This window comes from Gossypium hirsutum, chromosome A03, assembly GCF_007990345.1.
Source record: "Gossypium hirsutum isolate 1008001.06 chromosome A03, Gossypium_hirsutum_v2.1, whole genome shotgun sequence".
In the NCBI taxonomy this organism is placed as follows: domain Eukaryota; kingdom Viridiplantae; phylum Streptophyta; class Magnoliopsida; order Malvales; family Malvaceae; genus Gossypium; species Gossypium hirsutum.
In genome coordinates this window covers 50,911,698-50,937,220 of record NC_053426.1, presented here as the reverse complement: position 1 = coordinate 50,937,220, position 25,523 = coordinate 50,911,698, and the positions used below count along the sequence as shown (strand labels likewise).

At 36.2% G+C, this 25,523-nt stretch overlaps 2 protein-coding genes and 1 long non-coding RNA gene across 6 annotated transcripts; 1 reads left to right on the top strand and 2 right to left on the bottom strand.

The window, feature by feature from the left end:
* Positions 1–9,093: 9,093 nt before the first annotated feature.
* On the bottom strand, positions 9,094–10,495 carry LOC107894859 (uncharacterized). Its single transcript, XR_005914977.1, has 2 exons — positions 10,307–10,495; positions 9,094–9,833 (listed from the first exon to the last, which is right to left on the bottom strand). It is a non-coding gene; the product is annotated as an uncharacterized lncRNA (long non-coding RNA).
* Positions 10,496–15,390: 4,895 nt separating this feature from the next.
* LOC107893709 (uncharacterized) lies at positions 15,391–24,316 on the top strand. 4 transcript variants are annotated; one of them, XR_005914962.1, is made up of 9 exons: positions 15,413–16,220; positions 17,513–17,735; positions 18,075–18,142; positions 18,455–20,066; positions 20,146–20,309; positions 20,599–20,785; positions 20,894–21,833; positions 21,910–21,992; positions 23,013–23,031. XR_005914962.1 is itself a non-coding variant. In XM_016818768.2 (7 exons), the coding sequence occupies exons 2-7, from the start codon at positions 17,585–17,587 to the stop codon at positions 21,502–21,504; spliced, it is 2,793 nt and encodes a 930-aa protein (XP_016674257.1). In that variant the 5' UTR covers positions 15,391–16,220; positions 17,513–17,584; the 3' UTR covers positions 21,505–22,094. The 4 variants fall into 4 exon arrangements, 1 of the variants encoding a protein (XP_016674257.1); XR_005914960.1 differs by having other exon boundaries at positions 20,894–21,992; positions 23,013–24,316; XR_005914961.1 differs by lacking the exon at positions 23,013–23,031 and having other exon boundaries at positions 21,910–22,094.
* Positions 23,013–24,178, bottom strand: LOC107893708 (WD repeat-containing protein LWD1). Its single transcript, XM_016818766.2, has one exon. The coding sequence runs from the start codon at positions 24,176–24,178 to the stop codon at positions 23,138–23,140; it is 1,041 nt and encodes a 346-aa protein (XP_016674255.1). The 3' UTR covers positions 23,013–23,137.
* Positions 24,317–25,523: the final 1,207 nt, after the last annotated feature.

The following is a 25,523-nucleotide window of genomic DNA, read 5'->3' as shown; positions in this document are numbered from 1 at the left end:
AAAAGGGCTAATTAAATCATGGAAACTATGAAATAGGTAAAGTCTACCTTAAAGGCAGATGCTGATAGCAGCAGCGATGTGGATGTGAAAAATCACTAAAAATAGTAGAAATGGAATTAAATAGTGAATAAATTATTTAAATGAACCTTGATGAATCTAATTTCATATGGAAGAAACGAAACGGTCATATGAGTTGTATGTTAAGAGATATTTAGGTTTTCGTAAAACAGGGCCAGAATAGTTTCTGGATTCCCTGTTCCGACTTTGGAAATTTATTATAAATTAACCAGAGATAATTAGGAGTTATGCCATATATTTATAGATTCCTTTTTGAGTCTAGTTTCTATAGAAACAAACGGCATCAGTATTGAAGCCCTGTACAGGGAGATATCCAAGTCGTAATGAGCGAAGGTCAGTGTAGTCGATCCCTGTAACATGGGAGACTTTAATTAATAAACTGTACTAATTGGCCCGACCAAAAATTATAGAAAAAAATTTGTAGATGAATATATGAGTCTAGTTTCATGAAAAAATCACGAAACTGATTTTCGAGTTGTGGAACTCAAGATATGATTTTTAAGGTGACAGTGACACAGTTAGCCAGCTGTCTGGAAATTTTTAAAATGAACTGTGCAAGTAAATGAATTAAGTCGGTCAGCACCTCGTGTTCGACTCCGGCAACGGTCTCGGGCACGGGGTGTTACAATTTTATTGGTATCAGAGCTACGGTTTAGTCGATTCTAGGACTACCGTAATACGTTTGGGTCTAGCTATACATGCTATTTTGTTATTATTTGATAGTGTGGTGATTTCTGACAATTGAAAATGTGTTTATTTATAGTAATGGATCCTGATCCCGACCGAGCGGTAGCTGATGATCTTGAGAGTGTGGCGCTTGCTCCCGCACAAGGGACAGCTCCGGCGGACTCTCAACCGATTGCTAGTAATCCGAATGACGAAGCTAGACAAGCTTTCTATAGCGTAATGAATGATTGGTTCAACCAATACATTCGAACTAATACGGCTGTTCCACAACCTCCATTCTCGACTAATGCCACCCCCGCACCTACAATACCTCTGGCAACTGACCAAATAAGGTCAAATAAGCCCCCAGTTGACAGAATCCGAAAACACGGGGCTACTGAATTTAAAGCTACGGACAGCGATGATGCCGAGCAAGCTGAATTTTGGTTGGACAACACTATCCGGGTACTCGACGAGCTATCTTGCACACCCGATGAGTGCCTAAAGTGTACTATCTCCTTGCTACGTGATTCTGCCTACTATTGGTGGAATACGTTGACTTCTGTTGTGCCTAGAGAGCAAGTAACTTGGGAGTTTTTCCAAACCGAGTTTCGGAAAAGTATATCAGTCAGAGATTCATTGACCAAAAACGGAAGGAATTTCTTGAACTCAAACAAGGTTCCATGTCGGTTACCGACTATGAACGAAAATTTGTGAGGCTTAGCCGGTATGCGCGAGAATGCATTTCTTCAGAAGCTGTGATGTGTAAACGTTTCAAGGATGGACTAAATGATGATATAAAGCTGTATGTTGGCATCTTGGAAATTCGAGAATTTGTGGTACTTGTTGAGCGAGCTTGTAAAGCCGAGGAGCTAAGTATGGAGAAAAGAAAAGCTGATATGGGAGCAAAGGAGTTTCGTAAGAGGTCTTCGGGGAAGCCCTTCCCACAGTCATCGAAGAAATTTAGAGATGACTTAGGCCGGTCTAGGGACACTTCGGGTTTCTCTAGACGAGATCGCCATCGACCCCCTGTGAGCACACGAGTCACTTCGGTCGCCAATGTTGGAAATGATCGTCGGGACAGAACGGAATGTCGATATTGCGGTCAATGGCATTCGGGGAGTTGTAGATTCCATGACCGCTCCTGTTACAAGTGCGGATCAGTTGACCACTTCATTAAAGATTGCCCGAGGTTGTCTGAACAGAATGTAAATCAGAGTGGGAAACCGGGTGCTACCACTGCTCGAGGTAGACCATCTAGAAATACGGGCAATGCTAGTGGTGGTCAAAGAGGATCTAGAGATGCTACGACCAGATCCGAGGCTCGCGCTCCTGCTAGGGCTTATGCTATACGCGCACGCGAGGATGCTTCCTCGCCAGATGTTATTACCGGTACTTTTACTCTCTTTGATACTAATGTGATTGCTTTGATTGACCCTGGTTCTACTCATTCTTATATATGCGAAACCTTAGCATCCAGCAAGACTTTACCTATTGAGTCTACTGAGTTCGTAATTCGGGTGTCAAATCCCTTGGGTCGTTACGTGCTTGTCGACAAAGTGTGTAAGAAATGTCCCCTAGTAATTCGAGGTTCCTGTTTTCCGGCGGACTTGATGCTTTTGCCGTTTGATGAATTTGATGTTATTCTTGGTTTGGATTGGTTGACCGTGCATGATGCGGTTGTGAATTGCAAAAGCAAGACTATGGATTTGAGGTGCGCAAATAACGAGATGATCCGAGTTGAGTCTACGGACTTAAAGGGGTTGCAAGCTGTAATATCATCAATGTTGGCCCAGAAATATGTAAGAAAGGGGTGCGAAGCATACCTTGCGTATGTACGCGATGATAAGGAGTTAGAAATAAAACTCGAATCTGTGCCGGTGGTTTGTGAATACCCGGATGTTTTTCCTGAAGAATTACCGGGTTTGCCACCTGTTCGGGAGATAGAGTTTGGTAGTGAGCTTGTACCTGGGACTATGCCGATTTCGATAGCTCCGTATCGTATGACACCAACCGAGTTAAAAGAGTTGAAAGCTCAGTTGCAAGAATTGACGGATAGAGGTTTCGCTCGACCAAGTTTCTCACCTTGGGGTGCACCAGTATTGTTTGTGAAAAAGAAGGACGGAACCATGAGGTTGTGCATTGACTATCGTCAGCTGAATAAAGTGACGATAAAGAATAAATATCCGTTACCGCGTATTGATGATTTGTTTGATCAACTAAAGGGAGCCTCTGTGTTTTCAAAGATAGATTTGAGATCGGGTTATTATCAGTTGCAGATTCGAGATTCAGACGTACCCAAAATTGCTTTCAGAACGAGGTACGGTCACTACGAGTTCTTAGTGATGCCGTTTGGGCTCACTAATGCCCCTGCGGTATTTATGGATTTGATGAATCGGATCTTCAGACAGTATTTGGACCGGTTCGTAGTTGTGTTCATTGATGACATCTTGGTCTATTCAAGAGATGAGACCGAACATGCTGAGCACCTGAGATTAGTGTTACAAATTTTGCGGGATAAGCAGTTATATGCTAAGTTCAGTAAGTGTGAGTTCTGGTTAAGAGAGGTTAGCTTCTTGGGTCATGTGGTATCCGCATTGGGTATTCGAGTTGACCCGAGCAAAATTTCAGCCATACTTAACTGGAAGCCTCCGAGAAATATTACTGAGGTTCGGAGCTTTTTGGGACTTGCCGGTTACTACCGACGGTTTGTAAAAGGTTTCTTGATGATAGCCACACCAATAACGAAACTTCTTCAGAAAGATGTTAAGTTTGAATGGACAGAAAAGTGTCAGAAAAGTTTCGATCAATTGAAAACTCATTTGACGGAAGCTCCAGTACTAGTGCAGCCCGAATCCGGCAAAGAGTTTGTCATTTATAGTGATGCCTCCCTACTTGGGTTGGGTTGCGTATTGATGCAAGAAGGTCGAGTTGTGGCCTATGCGTCGAGACAATTAAAGCCACATGAGAAAAATTATCCGACCCATGATCTCGAATTAGCTGCCATCATATTCGCTTTGAAAATATGGCGACATTACTTATTTGGTGAGAAGTGCCATGTATTTTCGGATCACAAAAGTCTCAAATATTTGATGACTCAAAGAGACTTGAATCTGCGACAAAGGCGTTGGCTTGAGTTGTTGAAAGATTATGAGCTTGTCATTGATTATCACCCGGGAAAGGCTAATGTGGTTGCGGACGCCTTAAGCCGAAAATCACTGTTTGCTTTACGAGCGATGAATGTACACTTGTCTGTTCTACCCGACAATGTGTTAGTAGCTGAATTAAAGGCCAAACCATTATTGATTCATCAAATTCGTGAAGCTCAGAAAGTCGATGATGAATTGGTTGCAAAATGGGCTGAATATGTTTCGAATATGGAATCTGAATTTCAAATTGATGATGACAATTGTTTGAGGTTCAGGAATCGTTTGTGTGTTCCAAGAAATTCAGAACTTATTTCGATGATTCTAAACGAAGCTCATTGTAGCCGAATGTCAATCCACCCGGGGAGTACGAAAATGTACAACGACCTAAGACGTCAGTTTTGGTGGTATGGTATGAAACGAGACATTTTCGACTTTGTTTCGAAGTGCTTAGTATGTCAGCAAGTGAAGGCGAAACATCAAGTGCCCACGGGTTTGCTTCAGCCGATCATGATACCTGAATGGAAATGGGAACGAGTCACGATGGATTTTGTATCTGGGTTGCCAGTGTCAGCAAGTAAGAAAGATGCGATTTGGGTCGTCGTTGATAGATTGACTAAGTCGGCTCATTTTATCCCGGTACGCACGGATTTCTCAATGGATAAACTAGCTGAATTGTATGTTTCTCAGATTGTGAGATTACACGGGGTACCTATTTCTATCGTGTCGGATAGAGATCCGAGATTCACCTCACGATTTGGAAGAAATTGCAAGAAGCTTTGGGTACCAAGCTACATTTTAGCACTGCTTTTCACCCCCAAACCAATGGTCGCGGATAATTCAGATACTTGAGGATATGTTGAGATGTTGCATCCTCGAGTTCAGTGGTTCATGGGAACGGTATTTACCTTTGATTGAATTCGCTTACAACAATAGTTTTCAATCAAGTATTAAGATGACACCTTACGAGGCTTTGTACGGTCGTAAATGACGTACACCATTGTTTTGGACTGATCTCGGTGAAAGTAAAATTTTCGGAGTTGATTTAATTAAAGATGCCGAACAGAAAGTAATGGTAATCCATGAAAGTCTGAAGGCAGCCACAGATCGTCAGAAATCATATGCGGATTTGAAACGAAAAGACATTGAATATCAGGTGGGAGATAAAGTGTTTCATAAAGTTTCGCCTTGGAAAAAGATACTCAGATTTGGCCGTAAGGGCAAGTTGAGCCCGAGATTCATTGGGCCGTACGAAATCTCCGAACGAGTTGGTCCAGTTGCGTATAGATTGATTTTGCCCCCTGAACTTGAAAAGATTCACGACGTCTTTCATGTTTCGATGCTTCGACGTTATAGATCCAATCCGTCACACGTGATTAATCCATCAGAAGTTGAAATTCAATCTGACTTGAGTTATGAAGAAGAACCGATTCGTGTCCTAGCTCGTGAAGTGAAAGAGTTGCGAAACAAAAGGGTTCCGTTAGTAAAGGTGTTATGGCTCAAACACGGAGTCGAAGAAGCTACTTGGGAAACCGAGAATGCCATGAAAGAACGATACCCAAACTTATTTACCGGTAAGATTTTCGGGGACGAAAATTTCTTAAGTGGGGGAGAGTTGTGACAGCCCAAAATTGACCCTAGTCGGGAAGTGGTTTCGGGACCACTAAACCGAGTCACCGAAATGTTTGAATGTGATATTTATTGTCTAGAATATGTAATTATGAATGTGTGAAAATTTCAAGCTTCGATTTAGTCGATTGCATGTGAATTCAGTTAGTAGGACTTGTGTGACACTTTTGAAATGTGATAGGCTAATCTATAAGGATCTAATAGTGCCTGTAATAAAAAGGGAGGACTTGCATGTCAAATTTCCCCCCTAATTAGTAGTGGCTGGCCATGCTATGAGTGGAAACATGTCACAAACATGTTATGTTAGTGAGGTATGTTAGGAAAAATAAAATAAGGAGTATGGGTAATAAAGAAATGGAAAAAAGAAAGAATGTGTGTGAGTGTTCCCCCTCCATTGCCGTGAGTTGAAGAAAAGAAAAAAAAAATTGTTCATCCTTTTTCATTTCTTTTGGCCGAAAATTCTAAGGAAGAAGGAAGGAGTTCTTGCTTCATGTTTGGTTTGGAAGAGGATTGGGAGGAGGTTTGGCCATACTTGTATCTAGATTAAGGTATGTTTGAGGTTGTGCCATGAGATTCATGCATGTTTTTAGTTGCTAGCTTGAGTTCTAATTAGCCCATAGTTCAAATCTTTGCTATGTCATGGGGATGATATTCGGCCTAGGTGGATTTTGTGTTAATGCCATTGCATGCTAAATATGAAGCTTGTTAATGATACATGTGATGGTGGATTGATGACTCTTGGATTTTCTTTTTAGCATTTTTGAGTGAGACATTAAGTTCTTTGTTTAACCATGACCAAAATTGAAATGGTATGGTGTTGTGATGTATTCGGCCATGGTATATCCATAAGTATGATTTATGCTTATTGCATGGTAGGTAAGATTTGTGTTTTGGATTTATGTTCATGTTTAGTTATAATCAACTTTGAGATTCGGCTCTTGCACATATATATATATATGTTTGCACATGACGTATTGGTATGACATATACAATATCTCAAGGTATATATTTACATATGATAGTGTTTCGGTTATGGAGTACATGATGGATGCGTATTGAGTTATAATATGTAATGCATTAGTTAGTAAAAGGTATGCCATTTGTGTGTGGTATTGAGTATATAATTGGCCTCAACATAGACATGCATAATCGGCCACATGAATGAGTACATAGGTTGATGTGTTGTTCGGCCATAGGTAAGCATATTGAAGGCTTTATCTTGACTTAGAAAATTCGGCTAAGGAGAGTATTAACTAATGTGTTGAGTTTGATTCATGATTCCGTACATATGCGACTTTAATGTCTAATGAATATATGTGGGCCAAGTACCTTGAGTTCCTCTTTTCGATGCTCAAATGATTAAATCAATTTATTTGTTAAATTAAGCTCAAGAGCAAAGGGGAACTAAATCCGATAAAGGGAAGGAAAAAGTGGTCGAATAGCCATCGGAATCGTTCGACAACATCCGAGGTAAGTTTTCGAGTAATGGGACTTAAATTATGATTCGATTAGATTATGTCTTAAGTAAATCAAAATCATGCTCTTGTATGTGGCTATTGAGCCGAAATTATAAATGTGATAAGTGTCTTGTGTTTGAGCTTTGGTAATGAAAATGAAATATGAATGTGTCATGATTTATTGATATATGTGCATGGTTACTCGAATGATATCCGGGCTAAGTCCCGAAGGCTTTTGTGCTAAGCGACTACATCCGGACTAAGATCCGAAGGCATTTGTGCTAGCGACTATATCCGGGCTAAGTCCCGAAGGCATTTATGCTAGTGACCATATCCGGGTTAAGACCCGAAGGCCTTGTGCGAGTGGTTATATCCGGCTAAACCCCGAAGATGCTTGATTTGGGAATGAGCGATCTTGCTGTAAAAATTTAAATTAATACGCTCGTAAAATCCCAGCGATGAGGTATGTTTCGTGTGTGCTTTGAATTAGTTGATCCCTTACAAATCTGTATTCGCTCAGTCGATAAATGAGCTACCGGCCTTTGGCTAAGTTGATCTTTTGTGTATGAACATAAGAGTTGGTAATGTGAAGTAAGTATGATATTGAGAATTTGTGCATATGAAATTATCCGTTTAGCTATATGAATGCTATACTTTTGTTGTGCTGGAATCCCTTGCTCAAAACTTACTAAACATAAATTGCTTACTCCGTTTCTTTGTTTCTCTGTTTTATAGATTTTGGCTCATCAGCTATCGGACTCGGGATTTTTGGAAGTCGAAGTCTCCCACACTATCAAAGCCCCCTTTTGGTACAATTTTGGTTGAACTTTGAAATGGCATGTATAGGACTACCCTTCTTGTTGTTGGTCATGTACCCATGGATTTTGTGTAAATTTGGATAGCCATGCGAAAATGGCTTATATACGTTTTTAGCATAGTACTATAATCGTTTTGTATGTTGATCACTAAGAGGTATGGAAATGTTTGGAAACGATTAGCCATTGGAATGGTTAATCATGATTATACTTTGCGCTATGTATGCAAAAAAAAAGGGCTAATTGAATCATGGAAACTATGAAATAGGTAAAGTCTACCTTAAAGGCAGATGCTGACAGCAGCAGCGATGTGGATGTGAAAAATCACTAAAAATAGTAGGAATGGAATTAAATAGTGAATAAATTATGTAAATGAACCTTGATGAATCTACTTTCATATGGAAGAAACGAAACGGTCATATGAGTTGTATGTTAAGAGATATTTAGGTTTTCGTGAAACAGGGCCAGAACGGTTTCTGGATTCCCTGTTCCGACTTTGGAAATTCATTATAAATTAACCAGAGATAATTAGGAGTCATTACATATATGTATAGATTCCTCTTTGAGTCTAGTTTCTATAGAAATAAACGGCATCAGTATTTAAGCCCTGTACATGGAGATATCCAAGTCGTAATGCGTGAAGGTCAGTGTAGTCGATCCCTATAACATGGGAGACTTTAACTAATAAACTGTACTAATTGGCCTGACCAAAAATTATAGAAAAATATTTGTAGATGCATATATGAGTCTAGTTTCAGGGAAAAATCACGAAACTTATTTTTGAGTTGTGGAACTCAAGATATGATTTTTAAAGTGACAGTGACACAGTTAGCCAGCTGTCTGGAAATTTTTAAAATGAACTGTGCAAGTAAATGAATTAAGTCGGTCAGCACCTCGTGTTCGACTCCGGCAACTGTCTCGGGCACAGGGTGTTACAATGAATACATATAAATCAGCTCCATCGAAATTAACACATATTATAATAACAACCTGGTAATTCCTATATGTGTTCATCGATTTTCATTTATGTAACATATGAAATTATTAAATATTACTTACTTGTCGAGCGTGTCACGTATACCTGAACTGATTCATATCATCATTTCAATTCTTGTACCTTTATCATGTCCGTTGAACCATGGAAATAACATTGAATATTCTGTATCTTGCACACTAATGGGTATATATGTGGTTAAACCACCTATATCTCGATTCACATATAACATTTGTTCATACATCATTATAACCTATATTACCATTTCAATACAATCCAACCAAATTTGCCCAATGCATAAGCATATAAAATCATCAATAGATTAGTATCATTATATCAATGTAATCATCAAGTCACCATAGGTAAAAACAATAAATATTCAATCTCAAGCACATATAACTTCATTCCATATTTAATTCATCAAATAACATCAATACCATGTAATTCATATATCATACATAACATTAACATCACTTATAACTCGTAACTTATCCGTATAAACAGTATTCAAGCCCGTTGAACCTATTAGAACTTCAAAGGATAGTCGAGTGAACAATGTTAGTAATCTGTCAATTCATCATCATACATGCTCTTTCGATTCATGGTCGGTAAGCTTCTCTTGAGTTGATAAACAATAAGCTCTATTGAGTTGAAAATGGTAAGCTTTATAGAGCTAAACAGTAAACTCTTTCAAGCTGAATCGATAAGCTCTGATGAGCTGAAACAGTAAGCTCTTACGATCTGAATTAGTAAGCTCATACGAGCTGTGGTGAGTCCGCAACAAATGCAGGAGCTCGACCAATACGGTAATCCTAGTAACATGTCACTCGTATCCAATGAATTCATATAGTTCAAACGACGCTTGGTAACGAATACAAAATATCATCAATGCATTCATATTTTAAGTATTTCAATTATATACATTCATTTCAACAAATACAAGTATAGAAAAGTTACGAACTTACCTCGAGTTGCTCGAATAAAACTATTGGCTATTCGTCCACTTTTCGTTTTCCCAGATCTAGTTTCGGTAATTGATTATTTTGATCTAGATATAATATAAAATTCAATATATTAACCTCCAAATTATTCAATTTAACATATAATACATATTTGGGCAAAATTACGCTTTTTCCCCTAATATTTTATATTTTTCCAATTTAGTCCCTAATATCGTAAAAATGAAATTAATTCAATTTTGGCCAAACCCGAGCCTAGCCGAATTTAATAAAACTTTATAGAAGCCCATATTTTTTTATTAACACATCTAACCATGAATTTTACACTTTTCTCAATTTAGTCCTTAATTGACATTTTTGTCAAAAATCACTTTATAAAACTTGTTAATCTAGCTTCAAACATTAATAATCTATCATAAAACATCTAAAAAACCAAGCATTAAACAATGGCATCATTCAAAATCTATAGAAGTTTCGAAAATGAAGGTACGAGTTAGCTAGATTAAGCTGCAACGAGCTCAAAAACGTAAAAATAATTAAAAACCGAGCAAAAACCACTCACCTATTAATCTTCAAAGCTTGGACGAAAGTAGTTTCATCCATGGCTGTTTAATTCATGCATTTTTGGTGGAGAGATAGAGGGAAGATGATGATATTTGGTTTTTTTATTTATTTTATTATTAATATTTTAACCATTTTACCATTTTAACCTTTAATAATATCATAAATTTCAACAATACCAAGCCATGGAATTCCACTATCAAAACTTATGGGATAATTACCACTTAGGGACACCCACTATTTAATTTCATAGCCATTTAATACCTTTAACTTATAGAATTCAACTTTTACGCTTTATGCGATTTAATCCTTTTTACTGATTAACTACTCAAATGGTAAATTTCTTTACGAAATTTTCACACGAACATTCTATCATACTGTAAAAATTAATAAAATAATAAAATAAATATTTTAACTTTGGATTGTGGTCCCGAAACCACTGTTCTGATTAACCTTAAAAACGGGCTGTTACAGTTATACTCCCAAAAAATTTAGGGAAATTTAGCACTAGTGCATCATTAGCAGCTCTATGAAAATATGGTTAGATTTAAATTCATAACAAGAGAGAAAAGAAGGACAAACCTCACTGCCTATGAGACTCCAAACCAATCTAATGCTCTCCGACCTTGATCAAATCACAATTACCAACATCCACAGCAAGCTGAGATGTGATAAGTTTAGCCATGGTATTCATAGAATCAAGCAAAGGAACTCGCGAGCTATCGGATGATTTAAAACAACTTCCCTAACAATGAATTATTTTGTTTAGCTTCATTCCACTTCGACCATCCCTAGCTTTCTTTCCAGAAACTCGTCCAGAAGGCCGTGAAAAATCCCTACCAGAACCCAACTCAAAATCCCCATCTGCCTGTTTACCGGATTTTAGATTTTATTTTCCTTGAAAGTGACTATCGTGTGCTTCCCAAGATCAAGACCGCCTTCTAACACCAAAATTGCAACTCCACCGGTCCCTCAAAAGCAGGATTAAAATAAGAAATAGTTTTTGAATGTAAATCATTAAGTAAAACAGAATCAAAGTTCACCACTATAGCCACACTGACGACATCAGCAAGACCATCGATTTTGCTTTCATCTAAGTTAACTTAGTGGTTCCTACAAGCTTCCAAAACTTTATCCGAATTAGATGAATTAACTCTCATACTAACAACATTCGGCCTAGACTTTTGGCCTGATTTTTGGGTAATTAACAAATTCTTTTTTCTCATTACCCTTTAACATTTTTTTACTCCGATTTTCCAAAACTCCTTTCATAACCTTTGGTCTTGTGGACCCATTTGCTTGAACATTTTCTTTATTACTTAGGCCCAGTGGGCCAGTAATTTTTTTAAAGCCCAATTGACTATGATGACCATTTTGAACCCCCACGCTCTATAAGGCCCAGATTACATGAATTAAAAGCAGTCCCTTGTGAGCCACCTACCAGGATTTCTTTTCCTTTTATATTGTTATTCACCAAAATCTTATATTCATCACTAGAAACCCTCATATCCTTATTTAAGAAAATCAAAGCATGAAATCGGGACCTCTCAACTTTTTTCGCTGGATTTTCAACACCCACTACCTGAAATTCCCTTGATTTTTGCCGTGAGTTTCTCTCCACAAGCATCCAAAGCCCATACAACTCACACCTCCCCTTCGTGCCTTCATCAACCATCACCAAGTCCATCGATGATGATCCAAATGGCGGAGTTTCTCTTTCAACACTAGGTCCAGAAACCCTATTCAGGCAAGCCTCATTCACATGCCCATATCTCCCACATCCGAAACAAACTGTTGGAAGAAACTCATACTCAACTCGCTAAAGCGTGTCATTGATCAGAACTTGGGACATCAATGGCTTGTCTAAGTTAATGTACACTGCAACACGAGTAAAACACCGTCTTGCCCTATTATTAGTATTCATATCTAATTTTTCAACCTTCCCAACCATTTCCCCAACTTCAAATAGGATCTTTCATTCGTACATGTACCCTGGTAAACCCGAGAGCCTAATCCATGACATCACTATGCTTAGAAAGGGTTGTGCAAGATTAAAACTTATCGTCTAAAGTTGTACGTACTGACCAAAAATAATCTAGGGACATTCAGAAAGAACTTTTTTATAGTCAACCTTGTTTTGAAATCTGGCCAAGAAATAAGTGTTTTTGATGTCCAATAGTTAAAATGGTGAAGGCTTCCAAAGGCTATAAATTTTGTTCTATAAGGTCGAATAACCAATGTTTCATCCCAAAAGTTTTAGAATCACAGTAGTGCCTTGTCTTTAATTAGATTTTGATGAATCCTTTCCTAAAATTCAATAGAAAGAATATCGTTAACAAAAGATTTCTTGGTATCCCCTTCCAAAAGTTCAAAATCATCCTCCACCTCTATACCAATCGGTGTAATTACCTTCCCTGGAATAATAGAGAATTTTCCTATTAACATATCTTTCCAAGAGATTATTGGTTCCACAGTCAAATCCACCAGCATAGCCCTATTCGAATCCTCTTTTTTATCCCTAAAACGAACTTTTATAGGGATCAGCCCTTCCGCAGAGTAGTTCTTAGACCCAACACTTCCACAAAGAGAAGCAACCATTTTAAGTTACTTGGACTAGTCTTTGTTAAAACTTAGATTACTTGTAAAATTAATTAGTAATTTAGACACCAAACTCATACATCTAAAAAAAATATTAATATTTATGGTGGTTTCTTTTAGAAAGTTTAGATGAAAATTTGCAATTAATTATTTAATAATAAAGAAGAGAAGTAGTTACTAACTAATAATGAAGTCAACCTTATTGTCATTGCAACTTGTACTCCCCCAACTAACAATGTTTTTTACAATCATTTCGCTTCAACTCTAATTCAAACAAACGGTTTAATCCAGTAATATTGTATACCATGTAATAATTAAATATACATAAATACGATAACAAAAATTAAAACACCACATTTATATATAAAAACATAATAACCTAGATCTGAATTCATGGCTTAACAGCTTCGCCTGTCCATAAATTAGGTCCACCCTATACTTGGTGTCATAACTCAATCAGACATTTATTCTATTAAAAATTTATGAGAATCACATGTCATAATTAAAATAAATAATATTATTTGGGATATTTTTATATTTTCACTTTTAAAAAAAATAATAAATATGTATATGGTGAAATTTCAATCCACATCAATTGCATTAAAAATATATTTAATTTATCACTCAATTAAAACTTTATTTTAATATTTTTATACATTTTAATTTTATTTTCACACTTCGATACCTCTATTAGTATAGGTCTATACTTAATATTAATAATTTTAATAAAAAAATTCTTACTATTAATAAAACCCTTTGTTGAGTTGGTGTTATGGGTTAACCTGTTATCAACTCTGTTAGGAAATGACTTATATATCATTTTATTAAATGATTACTATTATTATTTTGGTAACTTTTTGTCTTTTCATACATTTTTATAGTTTTAAAATAATAGAATTAAAATTAACATATCTAGAAATTGAATTCGTGTTTAATGAATTTATAAACACTTTTTTTTACCACCATACTATCAATAATTCTTAAGTAATTGAAAAAAAAATTAATTAACTTTTAACTTAAAAAGTTTTCTCTCACCAAATTTGTTACCGATTGCATTGGTGTCATAAGTCAACTCAATACTTAATTTTTAAAAACTATATTTTTAATATTGAATTTTCTTTGCACTAACTTGATAACTTTTTGACGTGCTATAGAAAAACGACAACACCATAATAAACAATTGAAGTGCATTTAATATTCTTAATATGATGTAGTTACTTATGTCAATTTTATTTTACTCACTAGTTCAGCTATTTTTTATTTTAATTTTGTATATATTGCATATTTGTTAATATTATTATTAGTTTTAAACCTTACGTTTTATTATTTATTATATGTTATTTTTAAATACACACATGTGCTTTAAATACGTGGTTTTCACATGCAAACACGTATAATAGAATTTTTAGTATTAATAATGTATTTGATTGAGTTAGTATCATAAATTAACTCGACACCTACTCAATATTGATAACAACACCATGATAAATAATTTTTTTTATTTTAATAACGTACATATTTCATGTATTATTATCAATTAGTTTCGTGCCAATTTTTTAAACACATTTATATTTTAAATTTTTATTTTCCTAGATGATAAAATTTTTAATAGAAATAATAACCATCAAGTAACAAATGGAATTGGTAAGCTTACAATGCATGTAGCATGCCTTTCTATATGATGTATCATAAAAAGGGTTGTGATTCATACTACTACTACTACTTTTTCTTCTTATTATTTGAAGCATCCTTTTATTTTGTTATTAAAAAATAAAAAATAAGTCATAAGTTTTTGTACTCTTCACAATTTAAAATTTAATTCATGTATTTTTATTTAATGGAATTTAATTCATTTAATTTTTTAATTTCAAAATTTATATTCAAGTGTTAGTTTTTTTTTAAATTTGTTGGTGAGACATTTAAAAAAAATTACTCGTTTGATAGCAATGTGACTAAAAAATGAGATTAAATTTAACAAAATAAATTTAATAATATTATAAATTAGATCTCAATTTTAAAAACTAAAAAGTAGAAAAATTAAATTTTTAAAAATAAAAGTAGAGGGATTTGAATATATTATAACATGACACTTTAATCTTTTTATTTTAAAAACAATAAAAAATGTGTATGAAGAGATTTGAATATATATATATATAAAAGAATTTAAATTTAAGCTAATTAAATTGATAAAATTTTAAATTTATTATTTTCATTAACTATTTATTTATACGAATTATTATTTAAATCCCTGATTGAAGGAAAATTACAAAAATATTTTTTTTTCAATTTAATATTTTTATTTTAAGAAAAATTATGCATGCGAATTGGTATCAATTGGTAAAATTTTAATGAAAAAAATATGTAATATATAGAGCTCCGAATACGTATCATCACATATAATCCAAACAGTGCACACGTGTAATGAATAAGACAGTGGGGTCCAATTCAATCAACGTAACCCCAACTGTCACGTATTCTCTTCCAATTACAAGAACTTCTTACTTCCGCTATGCTCTCTCTGTCTCTCTTTCCATCTCTTCACTGTGTAATGTAAGCTTATTGTGCTTCTTTTTTTTTTCCTTCAACTTTCCCATTTTTCTTTCCTTCAACTTTCCCATTTTTCTTTCTTCTATTTACTTCTTTCTTATTTTTCTCACTCTCAAATGCCTTCCCCTTTCAGTTTTCTTCATTAAGAATCATGGGTCGGTTCCAAATAAAGCTTCTTCTTTCCTGTTCTCTTGTCAAAATATGTTATCCCCATGAAAAGAATTTTCCATCTTTTGGATCTTTTCCTTTCTTTTTTTCATGGTGGGTGATTGGAACTAAAGCTTTTGCTTCTGATTGAATCTCCCCACTTCCCTTGTATTCAATTGTTTTCCTTCCAAATTTTCAAACTCTTTTGGGTGTTTATAGAAAGCTTGATTCTCGGTTGTTATTCATCGAAGAAGTGGGAGTTTGTTTGTTTGTTTGATGTAATAGTTTCAGATATGGCATTCATGGAGAGCTTGTCACTGAAATTGGATAAAACAAACTGTTCAGTCTTTTCAGGACTTCAATTCCATGGTTGTTCATAAATATTGTTCTGGGTTTTCTATAATATACATTTTTTGTGTTTGTTGATATGCCGAATCCAACTTTAGGCCATGCAGAGGCACATCTTCGAGGAGGTTCAAGGCGTTGATCACTTCCCACGTTTATAATTTTGCATGGTTCTTTGCTGACATAAGAGCTGGGAAATGAATTCTTAAGGGGTAATCAATGTGAATGCTTGAAATGCAATTGATCTTTTCGTTGAAGTGAAGATCCAAGGAGAAAAGGTAACACTTCTCTGGTCTGTTATCGAGGATTTTGAGGCTCTGGTTTAGGGCTTGTAGAGTCAAAAAAAGAAAGCTTTGATTCCTTTGGCATCCAAAGTTTTTTGACTATGGAACTTGTGGTTTAAGTTTCTTGGTAAAACTTGAGTTGTTGAAATTGGACTGTTGGGAATTTTTTTTGCTTTTAATGGTAACATAATCCAACTACATTTTGACTGAAGCAATCTCCTAGTTCTTGATGGTTTTGAATTTTAAGGAACTCTTTGTTTCAGGCACATGCATTTCTTTCATCTTTTCCCTCATCAAATCAATCATGACTTCTTCTTCTTTTTTTACATTGGATGTAATCTAGTTAGATCTGGATTTCATAATTGCTGGATGTCAAATTTTTTTTAAATGATTGCACAAACGAACAGAGCTAAAATTCTAGTTCAAATCAACCTTGTATTTAAAACTTGATTTTAGGTACATAGTTATGCTGGGACAGGGTAAAGAACATAAATATGAATTTGTATTTGAATTTGAACTTCAGACCTATTGGATGTTGTTTTTTTAAGTAGGGTTGCTTGAACAAATAAAGTTTTGTATAAAACTGCTGGACTAGGATTTAGGTGGTGCATGTGGTAGATAAGAGACTTATGAGTATCATAAAGGCTTACGCAATGTGTAGTAGGAAAATTAAGAGTTGATGAATTTTAAAGCTGATCTGTCAAGAGAAATGTCTGGTTCTGCATCATCACCATCGTCATCATTAATGTCAACAGTCTCTCATGATCATATTAGATTTGGACTGACCCGATTTTAGAGTGTCTGTTTCCAGTTCTTGCCGACAAGATTCTTTACCACTTGATTTTGTGTACACACGAACACACACAAAGGAAGCTCTGTTAGAGATGCCAACTCTGTTTCATAGGTGGGAAATAAGGGAACCAGTTCTGGATGCTGGTATTTCTGAGTCTTGTCAACTCTTAAAAATAGTTGTAGGAACCAACTTGGTTAAGCGTTGGTTCATGGATTGAAAATAAGGGAACTGGTTGCTGATGCTGATGTTTGTTGTTAGATGCCAACTCTTAAGGATAGTAGAATGAAAAACTCTGGTTCACCACTTGGCTAGCTTATTTTCTTCTGTGAAACCTTCAGCTAAATAGACTTTTATCGTAGGAAGATGCATAAAGAACCTATTTTGCTTATTGTTCATCGATACTGAATCAGGCAATGTTAATGTTTCTGCAGTTCCCTTATTACTGACGTAATCTATGTTTCTGCAATTTCATGATTTCTATCTGTTTTAGCAGATTCCAAATTACCTTTCAACCGAAATTTTCAATTGCCAAAGCATTCTAATCTGAATAAGAACCACATTAATCATGGCCAAAAGATCAAATAGTTGTTCTCTACGATACGAAAAGGATCAGTTGGGCTGTATGTGGGGCTTGATTAGTATGCTTGACTTCCGCCATAGTCGATCAACTCGCAGACTGCTTTCTGATAGAAGGCGCGGGGACAGAAATGCAGTTGGTAAGTTCTTTTAAGTAACTTTGAAACATTTCCATGGAAGCTCTATTTAAAGTTGCAAGTAATAATAAACGGTCTTTTGGGTTGTCCTTATAGCATTAAGATATAATTTGGCCTGTTTATATCATTAATCGGAAATATGTTTTTCGGTAGCATTGGTTTTAAACAATAAATCATTATTTATCCAAATGAACAGAAACCTGCTATGAGAATTCTTATTCTTTGTAGTTAATTCGGTTTGATTTCTTGTTCTGTATTGTTTTAAGCACTACTTGTTTTTGTTTTTTCTTTTATAGAGTTTTAAGCACTACTTAATGCTGCATTTTCTCTTTAACTTTGCAGGTGCTCCAAATACAAGAAATAAACCTGAAACGTTGACTAGTTCCGCTGAAGATTGTCCCAGATCACTTGTAAGCTTTGGAAATTTAACCCAAATCCAACATAATTTTGAGAATTCTAATATATTCATTAGTTATGTTGCACCAACTCTTCATTTTCTTGAAGTGCCCATGTATGCATACCTAGATATGGGTATTGGGATATGACCCTCCAAGGACCCTAAATATACATAGAAAAACTTGAAAATTGAAAACAACTGAGTTAAACACATCCGAATTTGACACAATTCCAAGTAACATTGTTCATTAGATGGGTAGATGAGCTTAAGATAACAGAAATGGAAAAGGCTTTTCATTTATTATTGATATTACCAAGTTTTTCAGGATGGTGAAGAGGAAAGAACAGTTATTGATGCATGTAAGCCAAGTGTGAAGAAACTCCTAGAAGAGGAAATGTCTGGAGAGGTTGCAAAGAAAGAAGCAAGTAATAGTGAAGTTGAAGTGAAACAGTTCTATTCTGGGGAAGGAGGCAATGGAAGGAAAAATTGGAACAGAAAAAACAAAACTTGCAAGAAAAGTTCCAGTAGCAGTCTTCATATGGATGTTGCTGAGAACTTGGTACCGGAAAGATCTAGGCAGCATAAACCAGAGCAACAAACTACAAGCAATCTCGATATGGATAATCTAATGGAAGAGTTTTTCCGGAAAATCCATCAGAAAAGAGTCAATTGCATGAATCATGACCAGCTTGAGCAAAATCCGAAGAGCTATGGTTCTGAAGAAAGTTTGAATGAGGCAATCAAGGTCTTAGTGAGTCAGAAGTTTCTTATTGGGAACCAACTTACAGAAGATGGGGAACTCCTAGCCTCGAACGGAGTCATGGATGCACTACCCATTTCAAGTTTAGATGAGGAATTGTTTTTGAAACTTTTACCTGATCTGAACTTGTTGAAATACGTTCAAGACTTGCCAGATGCTCATTTAAAGGATGAAGAGTCTAAGCCTCTTGCTGAATCAAACTTTTCAGACATGGAATCCACTGGTTTAAGACAACGCAATGAGCCTGTTAATAGAAAGCAGCGTAATTTCTTTAGAAGAAAACTGAAATCTCAGGAAAGAGAACTTTCAGATGGAAATAAGGCTTCTCAAGCTTCAAATAAAATTGTAGTTTTGAAGCCTGGGTCAACATGCTTGCAAACTCCTGAAACTGGAAGCAGCCTTGACTCACCTTCAGATTCTCAGTACATTATCAGTCATCGGGAGCCAAATGAGAAAGTTGGTTCCCACTTTTTTCTTGCTGAGATAAAAAGAAAGTTGAAACATGCCATGGGAAGAGACCAACAAAGAATCCCCACAAATGGTATATCTGAAAAATTTCCAGCTGAGCAACAAAATTCAGAGGACAGTGGCAGAGTTAAGGAATATTTTGGGATGAATTCTCCAACAAAAGACCAATTCTTTATTGGAAGAATTGGCAGACCTTCCATTGATGTTGCAAAAGGAGAAAAAACAAGCAAGCTAAAGGGCTCCGAACTAAGCACGGAATATGAGACTATTGATTTTTCCATGAAAAGGGTCTCGAACATCTATATCGAGGCCAAGAAACATCTCTCTGATCTGCTAACAAACGAGGATCAAAATGAGGATCTTTTGAGTACACAGGTTCCAAAAACCTTAGGTAGGATTCTTTCTCTTCCTGAGTATAATACATCCCCTGTCGGCAGCCCTGGTCGGAACTTGGAGCATAGTTTTACAACTGCGCAGATGAGATTTGCAGGCTCGGACAAATTGCAAATGGTGAGTGAAAATGATCGGTTTGTCAGCCTTCTAAGGATGAGGGCAGAGAAGACCGATGGCCAGCTTTGCATTTCTGAAAACAAAAGCGATAATGAAGTTGAAAGCGATAATGCAATTTCAAACAACCTTGACACTAGTGTGAATAATGACAAAGAGGATCCAATTTTTTGTTCTATAAAAGATGAATTGAGTTCCAAAGGTACAATTTTGCATTTGTTTAATTTATGATGATAATCATGAATATCCCAGGTTTATTAATATTTAACCTTCATATGCAGAGTCTGTGAGTATTGTTAAAGCTACTGAAATGATGGTTCATGAAGAAAGCAAGTCACTGGATATTTCTTCAGAGACGAGCGACTCTTCAATTATCACAGATGATAAAAATGTTGATATATATGAAGTTTGTGATGAAAAACAAAATCCTTGGTACTTGAAACAGGTATGGTAATGTTGTTTGCTGATATGTAGATTTGATGTCATTAAGAAGTTCAGAATGATTGAATACCGGCTGCTTATGCCTTTCAATTAGGTCTCACATCTTCCTAGAAAAAACTGAGAGATATCGGACGCCAGATGTCTCAATTTTGTATTATTATTTTGAAGGCAAAGCTAAAATCACCATAAGAGAAAATGATGCTCTTCTGCGTATCATGCGATTATTCCATTTTGTTGTCTGCATTGTATATGTGATGTCTCATCCAACCTTTTTTTTTTTTTTTCTCCTCCAGGATTCATCGGAAGTGGACCAACAGCCTTTTTCTCCATTATCATCTCCATCAGACTCATCAGTCATGAAAAAGGTTGAACGTTTGGAGAGTGTTACTGATATACCAGAGCGCTCAAGCCCCGTATCTGTTCTTGACCCAATATTCGCAGATGATCTTATCAGCCCCGCAAGCATCAGAACTTATTCCGGTAGGAATATGAGAGAAGTCTTTTGTTTATTTCACATTTGGCTTTTGCTTTGAAGTTTGTTCAGCCACAGTGTTTTTTCCTAATGCCAAGTTGCTCACCAATCTTCAGGCGAAACATCCATTCAACCATTAAGAATTCGATTCGAAGAACATGACTCTTTGGCCACAAATCAGAGCAATCGAATTAAAACTTGTATGGCTGATAAGGAATCAATATTTGAGCACATAAAGGCAGTGCTGCAAGCCTCAAGTTTCAGCTGGGACAAAGTCTATATCCGGTCACTTTCTTCAGACCTGCTTATCGACCCATTGTTGGTTGACGAGGTGGAATACTTGCCCAACCAGCTTTGTCAAGACCAAAAACTGCTCTTTGATTGCATTAACGAAGTAGTCAGAGAGGTTTGTGAGTACTATTTTGGTTCCCCTAGTGTTTCATTTGTTAAACCCAATATTCGTCCTATCCCAAACATGAAAAATACAATTCAAGAAGTCTGGGAGGGAGTTTATTGGCATTTGCTCCCAACTCCATTGCCTTGTACTCTGGACCTGATAGTCCGAAAAGACCTGGCTAAGACTGGAACATGGATGGACCTTCAACTTGACACTGGTTATATTGGTGTTGAGATTGGTGAAGCCATCTTCGAAGATTTAGTGGAAGACACCATAACAAGCTACATAAATGGAAGTTGGGAATGTGAATATAATGTGCTTCCAGCTTAGCTTAGCTTAGCTGAAGGACAACGACGATAACCTTGACACGTACAAGGCAACTGAGTCGGTTTTGTTCATACTTCATACCAATAATGACCTCATTTTGGATCGGAGTAGGGAGAAAAGCAAGATGGTTGAGTTTTCTGAAAACCAAGCAAGAAAATGCTTCATTTAACTCTCCTTAAAGTGCTTTAGAGAATGAATGTGATGGCTCTTTTCCATTGAAATCATGTAGATACGCAGCAACCCAAATGCCTACTTCATGTGTCGTGATCTTTAACACCCAAATGAGGGAGAGGGTGCAGGTGGTGACAAACTAAAATTTTCTCTAGAGCTTGGTGCGTATTGCTTCCGTGTTCTTTACTTTGATTTCATTTGTTCTAGCGTGCTTGGGTTGTTAAGAGTTTCTCGCAGGGAATTTAAATCGCTGTTTGCATATGGATTGTCGGTCGTGAATGTAATACCAGTGACAGAGAACCCCCCTTAAACCCTAAACGGTGAGTGGTGTTGTGGCTACTTTGATAATGGCGCATGGTATTATGTACTTGAATAAGCAGTACTTGCTGAAAATAATAATAATACAACACTGATATGTTAAATCCTTGTTCGTATAAATTCTGATATATTTTAGTAATTTTGTGTTATAAAGATATTGAGAAAATTGTGAAGAATGTAGTAGAAGAAATTATAAAAATTAAAAATATATATATTTGATAACTGAAAAATGTAGTAAAAAATAAAATATTTTGTTATTTTGATTCGATGTTTGGGTCGGATATTGTACACATTTAAAAGGATATTGTACACATTTAAAAGGTAATGTTATGTTAATTTTAAATAGGGTAAACTATAAAAATAGTCATTTTTGTTTGTCTCATGTTACATTTTAGTCATTTATGTTTGAAATATTAAGTTTTAGTCATTTATGTTATTATTTTACTACGAAGTGATCACTCTTCCATTAAATTTTATTATCTCCCTAACGGTAATCTTACGTGGCAATCTAACTAGATATTACTGAATCTGCTAATACATACTTCATCAGGATAAAATATGCATTATTAAAATTAAATTAAAATATTAAATAAGAAATAAAATTATAAAACAATATGTTATTTAGAAAATAACTATTATTGTAATGAGATACATATTTTATTAAATATAAGTATTTAAAATTTTATTTTTGTAATGTGATACATGCGTAAATATATTAACAAATTCAGTAATATTTAGTTGGACTGCCACGTAGGATTACAGTTAGGGAGTTAATAGAACTTAACAGAAAAGTGATCACTTCGTAACAAAATAATAATATAAGTGACTAAAACGTAATATTTTAAACAAAAGTGACTAAAATGTAACATGACATAAAGTGACTATTTTTATAGTTTACCTTTTAAATATCAAAAAATGGTGGAATGTTGTTTTTCTTATCGACGTCGTATCAAATGCCGGCTTATTTTACGTAGAGATTTGTATTTAAGTTGCAAAATATTTTGTGAAATGAAAACTTGCAGTTCAGTCAATTTTAAATCGAGTTTGAATTCAGAAGTGAAACTCGATTCTTAACTCAAATGGAAGATCAAGCAAGCATGTTGGTTAATGTCAAAACAAACAGAAAAACCTAACTTCACACTGCAATTCATACCCTTAGAATCTGAAGCTTAGTGGAGAAGGCAATGGCCACCCAATCAGGCTGAGACGACGACCATTGCAACTGTTCAATTTCGGCCCCAGCTGTGTATGCAAGAATAGGGTCAAGCCCACCTTCAACAGGCTGACCCATCGAAGACAAATCCCAAATCAACGCCTGAGAATCATCGCCGGCAGTGCAAATGTGGCAGGAACTATGGGGAGCCCAAGCGACGGCATTGACGCTCGCCTGGTGTCTCCGCAACTCAACCACCGGCAACGTCGGGAAACGGATATCCAAAACAACCACCTTGGCACTATCCATTATAATGGTCGCCATATATCTGGGGTCCTGCTTGTTCCACCCCAACCGCACCAGCGGCGCGTCCGGCTCCGAACTCTCGTAGATGATCGTCGAATGTTCCTTGTCGCGTAAATCGAAAACCCTAACGGAACCGTCGGCTGAGACGGAAGCGAAAACCCCAACTCCGCCCCAAGCGATGTCGTAAACCTCCTTATCGTGGGCAATTAACTGGGTATCCACTGTTTCCTTCTCGATATCCCAAATAGTGCAAGTCGTATCAATGGAGGAAGTCCCGATTCGCTTCGGCTCCGCCTCGTTCCAGTCGAAAGACGTAAGAGGCCCGCAAAATTCACTGTTCTTATTGCCATTAAGGAGCGATTTGAGGTCAACGCGGGAACCGTCATCCGAGATCCGCCATATGCGGAGAAAATCGGAGGAGGTAGCGAGAAGATCGGGTTTCTGGCAATCCTTGTCGGGAATGAAGATGGTCTTAGTAGCGGGATAGGGATGGTCGAAGGAGAGGTTGGGATCCGACCGGATTTCGCCATTGGAGTCGTCGAGTTGAACAATCTGGAGACGGTTAGGGTATTGCTCGAGGAGGCTGGCGATGGCGAGTCGGTACTTTTTGTCGCGGCGGACGCTCCAATTCATAGCGTAGATGTACCAGGGAGCTTCATATGTGTATATCTCCGATCGTTTTTGCTGCTCGTCGGAAACTTCGGGGTTCGGATCGCTGGTGGCCGTCATTACCAACGCCGCCGCTGTCAGCTATTTTTTACTCTTAGCAGATAAAGAAAGAAAGGTTGGATTGGTGTGAAGATTATGGAAGATAACGTGTTCTGACGACATTCCTTTTTCATCTACTTAATGGCAAAAAGTTATATATGCTTTTTGTTTTAATATTTAGTCGTTAAATACTCCGCTAAATATTATATTATTTCATTCCATAACAAAAATTTTTAAAGCTAAATTATTTATATAAGTTTTCTAAAGTTACTTTATTCTTCATCATTTTAAATTTTTTTTTTAAAAGGAATCGAACGATGCCGTTTCAGGCAGTGAAACAGAAAACATAATATATATATATATGTAAAAGAACTGGGTGTCTTATCTGCAGAAATATAAAATTGACTATTGCAGTAACAGTAGCCATGGTCAAACTCAAGGTCCTGCTTTTTCACCTTTGCATAAGAGTTCAATGTTCTAGCTCAAAAGACGAAATGAAGAAGTATATATTCATGGAAATGATACTCACCAGAGACGCCAATGACACATCCATGTCAGGGAAATCAATTTGAAGGAAATCCAAAACGTTTTGGACACCCTTTGGTACCAAGCATCGCCAGTACGGTGGGTGAATCTCAAATAAAGATTCTTCCCAGCAATGACACATTTAATACCTTGAAGCCTGGCAAACCTACTTGATCTGCAACAAAAATCCAGCACCCATTTTAGCTTCAACTTAAATGAATTAATCCAAAAATGAAATATATATAAAAACAACAGCCAAGGTCTTATAATTTTTAGGTTCCTCCAAATAAAACTTCAAATCAGCTACCCTAGGTGCTCTAGCCATCCCACCTCTCAATAGCACACTAAAAGCTCCACCAGACAAATGAATAACCTTACATCCCCTATTAGTGCCAGCCACCAAGCACCCCTCTATGGTTGTCATAGGAATTGATTTTCTATTAAGCAACAACGACCCATAAATTTTCGCGAGAATCTGTACATATCCAATCGGAGTCTCACAACACTGTCTTAAAATCGACTCGTAATAGAATCCAACTTAGGATAATCCCAATAATGGCTTCCTCGTTAATCTCTTTAATGTCTCATGCCTGACCACGATCGCTCTCTTGCAATCACCTACACCATATTTAGTTGGGGTGAATGGAATAGAGCTGTAATGGAATAGAGCTATAATCAGTAATTCAATTGTTTGGTTGGATGGAATGAAATAGAGTTGTAATAGCAAGGCTTAAATGACTAGAGTAGAGGTGATGTGAGCCCAAGTATCAAGCCCAAAACTAATTCGGACAAGTCGAGACTGTAACAGCCTAATTTTCAGTGGTGTCAGGAACAGTGATTT

Coding starts and splice junctions, on each gene's coding strand:
- LOC107893709 (XM_016818768.2), top strand. CDS start 17,585: ATGGCCAAAAGATCAAATAGTTGTTCTCTACGATACGAAAAGGATCAG. Junction 20,067..20,145: donor AGATGAATTGAGTTCCAAAG/GTACAATTTTGC, acceptor CTTCATATGCAG/AGTCTGTGAGTATTGTTAAA. Junction 20,310..20,598: donor ATCCTTGGTACTTGAAACAG/GTATGGTAATGT, acceptor TTTCTCCTCCAG/GATTCATCGGAAGTGGACCA.
- LOC107893708 (XM_016818766.2), bottom strand. CDS start 24,178: ATGACGGCCACCAGCGATCCGAACCCCGAAGTTTCCGACGAGCAGCAA.